Below are 6,000 nucleotides of genomic sequence, written 5' to 3'. Positions count from 1 at the left end.
ACATTTTGTACAGTATGGTGATTGACGCTGCTTGTCTAAAAAGTAAGGTCTTCTTGGAAAATTGGAAACTGGACTCAAATGAAGTATCTGAAGTACCAGCACAGTAGATACAGTGGCAGAGTAGACATATTTTATGTGTAAAGCCAGATCCTAGCGGATGCAATTAGTTGTATATTCCCCACTGTAACTGATATAAGGGGTTTTGTAAGAGCACTGAGTACTTGGGTCCTGGCACTGTCCTACTGAAAGATGTCTCTCAGTGGTGAGCAAGCCCTCTCTGTGCAGGAAAACTCCCTCTTCCCTGTAGGCATATCACATGTAGTCTCCATATGAGACCAGAGAGTGTATTTTTGAAATACACTCCTTTACAAAGGTTTGTGGGACTGTGTGAAACACAGCACCCAGAGAAGCATTCCTGAGCATTCTGTTATGCTGACAGGTATTGAGGTTTGTGACTCACTCCTACCCTGCTTTCAGAGTTAGTGGTGCTGAGCTTTGAAAAAACATATTTCTCAAAGCTGGAGATAGGCTATAGAGCAAGATGCTTCTATTGATACAATTAGGTAACAGAAATAAGTTCAAGGCATAGATTTCTAGGTTAAAGGAATCTGGTATTCCTGCTGATGAAAAAGAAGAAACTAGTCTTCCGATACCACCCACCTCAGCAAAGCTGGTTTTCTTTTTATCAAAAGCACTAGAAAACCAGGAAAATAAGAATGCATTTGAATACCCGTGAACTTGTCTGGTACATCACTCTAGAAACAAAATTTCCATTTATATATGGAATTTTTAAAAAAGAAATCTGTTGAAACTGATCTAATGCTGATATGATGAAATCCAGAAGGAAGAGGCTTTTACTGTGATTGTCAGAAATCAGTTTCCTATTTTTCAGTTTGGAACATACAAAATGAGTTGAGCATGCTTTATATTTCCCAGAACTAGCAACAGTTCTGTCTTGGAAAGTTTTAGAGGGAGGAGCTGAGAGGTGCTGTGGGAGGGACTAAAATTCATATTAAAGTTTTGGCACGAGGGGAAGAATTGTCAGAGTAGAAGGTTTCTTCTGAGGTTTTGCTTTTTGTATATTTTTTTCCAATTTAGGATGATAAGTATTTATGTTCAGATTCTTCTAGTAATTCTTTTTTGGAATGCTGATTGTCAGATTATTCCTAGGATTGAAGAGTGTGGACTTTCATGTTCTCAGGTAATCTCTTGCTTGTTGCAATTTGCTGTCTATTAATATAGTAGTTATATGCTGCCAATATAATTGTAGGAAAAGCAAGAAAGCAAAAAGGGAAAAATATTTCAGCTGTCCTGAACATTAACTTTATATTCTTGTCATTCTGAATTAGAATATCCAAAGTGGCAAAAATTACTCTGAAATGGTGTAGGAAAATGCATCTTTACACTGTTTGCAACTGCTGCTGTTAGTTTAAAATCTGTCTTTTGTATTTGAAAAAAAAAAGATTTTGTCCATATTCATTACTTTTCCAGAGTCAGTTTTTACAACAGCAGTGGTGCCACAGAGATGTGAGAGGGAGGAACGAGAGGTTTCAGAAATTGCTAATTATTTTAGGAATATATGAAACACTGACTTTGCTGTGCATAAATGAATTAAGCATGAGAAAGAGTAGAACATGTTTTTCATTTTGTGGGTTGAATGTAACTTCAGTATTAAATTTAACGACTTCTGTATGTGCATGAAAGGAGTGTGAGCCATACCATGTCTTTAATAGCTTTGGATTTTGTATGATTCCAAATATCCCCGCAAAGGGGCAGTGTGGAGATATCTTGCTCTTCTAAGCATTCTGAAATTGCAAGCGTAGATAGAGTACCTGGAAAGATTAAAAAAAAAAAAAAAAAAAGAAAAGAAAAAAGATTAAATAATAGACAATCTGACTTTCAGTCTTAGTGGAGGTGCTGGCTACAAAGAAGTGAAATTGATAGTATGAAAGAATTTGGCTGTCTGTATAAACTTCTGCTTGAAGACGTCAGTATTTAGGTGAAGCAGTGACACATTTTTAAAGATTGTTTAAATGTGGTGGTATTACCCAGATATTAAGTTAGTTCATGTTAAAGCAATTTGTTCTGTATTTAATATGTACACCCTAGAAAACAATAGGAATAAATATGCTTATAAAATACTAGATTGAGCAAAAAAATGCCCTCTCTATATTTAAATATTCATGTACTATAGTTGATGTTCCTGTATTCAAGTTCTGTAGTCTCTGTCTACTTAGATGTTTTTAGAATAATAAAATGTAGCCAAAATAGATTAATCTCTAGATGTATGTAAATACTTTCCAAGAATTTTTATGTACTTATGTTCATGAATGCAAATACACATGTATTTAAAATAATTTATGCTCCTTGGTCCGCTGCAATGACTGTTTAAAACAGAAATTGTTTACCATTCTAATTTATCTCTCCAAAGAGTGCAGGACTATCAGACTCAGCTTGTAAAAATCAGTAGCAACCTTTTGTGATGAGTTTCAGTCTAGGGGATAGGATTTACCTCTGGGGATCTTAAAGGGTGTCTTTCTGTCAAACCTTAGGTATGTATGTTATGAAATCTGATTCACTAATTGCCTTTAGACACAACTCAGGTTTGACAGACTGTATCCCTTTTTTTACCTTCAAGAGTGTGTCTTACACCTTTTCCAATACTGAAGATTGATTAACTGAGAAAAACTTATTTATTTATTTATTTATTTATTTATTTGCTTACTTACTTACTTACTTACTTATTTATTTATGGGGGAAACACATTGTTTCCAGTATAGCAGAATGAATCAATCCATCATTTGTGATATTACAGACAGGATTCAGTTTATGTTCTGTATGTGATGTTTCTTCTAGTTGTATTTAGTAGAATCTTGAATGCATTAATGATTTTTTAAGAAAAAAATGTTTTCCTCAGAGGGAACAATAATGATCTCAACGGGATAAATGACTGCCAGCATAGCATTTTCAATCTAGTGCAAAGTATTACTAGCTACACGAACTTTAGAATCTCATGACTAGCTTGTTAGAGGAAACATCTTCTTCCTATTCCTTTGAGAGTAACTTCAATTTCTCTGCATTACTGACCATGATTTGTGGGCTCAATCTGGCTCATGAGTTATTCTAAAAGGGAGCAGTCCATCTTCCCCATGATGTGTAACTCATAGGGGCACTAGTCAGGGGTTACAGTTTGCCTTTGTCTGTGTGAAGTATGTGTGTGTTCCCATCTGCTATAGCACATCAGATCACAAAGTAGAGAAATAATGACTTGTTTCTAGCAATATCCTTAATGTGATAATGAGATACTGTATTTTTAAAACTATCAGAGATTTCTGCAGCTGCTGTTGTCACAAGTGAATATGACAGAAAATTGGGGTTTTTTCTTATGAAGTTTTCCCAGAAGTTTGTACAGTAAATTTCTCTTTAGCATTCAAACTTGAGGCTTTGTGGTTCTTCATAAGGCAACAGGGATATGAAATTTTGATGATATGCATTTTTCTGCATTTTTCAAACTATGGGTATTGCCAGAAGTTTTTTAGCAGGTTTAATAACTGAAACTGTTGAGTTTGATCAGTAGACTAGATCTTAGCGTGGCTGTATCTACTAGATATTTGTGAACAGTTTTGACCTCCATGGGCACTCCTTATCAGAGTAAAGCACTGATTGTATTTAGAAGGGAAAAAGTGACATAACTATTTTGAGGCATGTGACTTGCAAAAGATCTTCATTGAACTTATCACGTTATGAATCATTCTTAGTTTAGCATGGATATTCACCAAGATATCCTTGAATTTCCTTGTGTAAGACAATATTCATGTTTCATTATGGTAACACAAACTGTGCATCTGTTCAGTACAGGAAAGGAAAAAAAAGGAACATTGGATGTTTGTCAGTATTACATGAAACTTTAAACAGCATGAAAAATATACAATTGTGCATTGAATGGCAAACAAACTAAGCTTTTATTATGTGTAGTGATTTATTTCTCCCTCTTTATTTTAATAACTTGGCTTTAGAGCTCACATGATATTCTAGTATTCAAAGATTAAATGCTGTGGGCATGATCTCCTTATCCCACCCAATAGGAAACATAGTTATCAACCAAGTTTTCCTGTAAAAGCATAGGGGAATCCCAGTCTGCAATTGAAATTGGGTTTGTGCCCTACTCATTTTACAATCCACATTGTTTGAAGGCTGTACACAAAGAAATAGGCTTATGCCAAATTTGATTCAACAGCTGGTAAAGATCAAGAGCATTATATTTAAAAAACACTCCCCAGAACATTATGAAATATTATTTGTACTGTTTGCCATTTAATTCAGTAATGTTTCCAAAGTCTATGGATAAAGAAGGAAACACTTAACTGAATCTGGGATTTCCCTCTAATTATAAAGGTTATTGGCAGCAAATCCTTGATGTAACTGCTGCTTGTTACTGCTATTCATAATCAAAATACGTGGTATTTCTTTACTGGATGTTTATACCATGGATCAGTCCATTTTTGCTGAATACTACACACTGCAAAACCAGTGATATAGTATGGCCTTTAGTCCACAAAGTCAGCTGACAAATTCATTTTTTTTTTCATTATTAAGCAATTCATATTTTAAAAGTGATCTCGAGCCTCTAGAAAATAGACATTGATGTAAGTGACATAATTCAGTTGTCCTCTAAAATCTGATTGATACATAATTTTAGGCATGGGAAATGTCTGCAGAGACTGATCAGAGGCCTGGCTTCCTCAGGGTGAGGGAGAGAGATACACCATGAAATCCCATCATAGGAATACAATTCAACACAGATGTTTTTGGGTATGCATTGATATATCTGATGGCAGAAGGAGATGCATAAAAATATAAAACATATCCTTTGCTGAGGTGCAGTACAATCCATGAAAGCATGCCCTAGACAGAAAGCCTGGGGTATACCTCTCTGCCTGTCATTGTATCACTTGAGTGGCCCTTTTCTAGTAATTTCATTTCTCTGGTTTTCACAAGTACAAAAGAGTTCTGGCCTTCTTGTATGGTGTGTCTTAATTATATGTTTTCATTAACTGCTTTGAATATTATAATTATGAGTTAAGTACTCATTAGTTAAAACAGTCATACTTAAGGGGCTCAGTCATATTGAGTCATTGTATTAGAGTGATATTAACCCATTTGCTTAGATATTCTTGCTTGCCTTCTCTGCTGGTACTTGGAGGAGCTGCAATTTAGCACGTTTGGGTGGCTTACCTCTTTGAGTCAAAAATAGCTCGGCACTGATATAAGACAGCTTCCTGGTGTCCTATGCCACTTGGTTTGGGTGGTGTCACATTTTCTCTCCCCCTGAGAAGGAAACAACCAGTGCCAGGTACAACAGGGACTTACTGCAGTGTTCCTCAGTGTCACACTTCCTATAAGAGAGGTGGGGATGGAGAAAGCTCTGCAATTCAGAACTTGTAAAAAATGCAACGGTAGCTTTTGGGCTTTTTCCCTTCTCTATTCCTCAGGAATTCCAGAAAAAGGTTGCAAGGTGTTGAAAGAGATTAGCCACTGGAATAGCAAGCACAGAATACAAGCAGTCACAAAAGTTGGAGACAGAGACTTAACAGGTGTTGGAACTGGACCTGACAAAGTATCTTGGAACTGAAACACAAGGCAGTGCTAGAAGCTTCACCATGAGACATCAGCATCAGTTATGTGCAATCAGTACCCACAGCAGGAGACACATATTTAAAAAACCCAAAAAGGGATATATAAGCAAGCTCAGCAGAAGATGGGAGCAGCTGGCCTTTATCATTGGCAGTGAATTTTAGCTTACAAATCTCTCTCAGCCCTAATCTTAGGGATCTGATATATCCTTCAGCTCTATTTGGACCCGAAACTAAGTAGTGGGTATTGAGACTTGGAAGCAGGTGCTTTCCACAGCCATCTGACTGCTTTGCAGTTGGAAAACTTCTTGTAATTTGATCAAATCTGGCCAGGACAGGTTTTCTAGGAGTGGTAATAACTTTAATG

At 36.1% G+C, this 6,000-nt stretch overlaps 1 protein-coding gene across 1 annotated transcript in view; it reads left to right on the top strand.

The window, feature by feature from the left end:
• The first annotated feature begins 1,073 nt into the window (after window positions 1-1,073).
• The window catches only part of IL17REL (interleukin 17 receptor E like), a 45,896-nt gene continuing 40,969 nt past the window's right edge, over window positions 1,074-6,000 (top strand). Inside the window, exon 1 of the mRNA XM_058420186.1 lies at window positions 1,074-1,201. Coding sequence (XP_058276169.1) covers window positions 1,100-1,201 — 102 coding nt within the window. The 5' untranslated portion in view covers window positions 1,074-1,099. The remainder of the gene's footprint in view (window positions 1,202-6,000) is intronic.

Source organism: Hirundo rustica, chromosome 4 (assembly GCF_015227805.2).
Source record: "Hirundo rustica isolate bHirRus1 chromosome 4, bHirRus1.pri.v3, whole genome shotgun sequence".
Lineage (NCBI taxonomy): Eukaryota > Metazoa > Chordata > Aves > Passeriformes > Hirundinidae > Hirundo > Hirundo rustica.
This window is presented reverse-complemented; position numbering and strand designations above follow the sequence as displayed.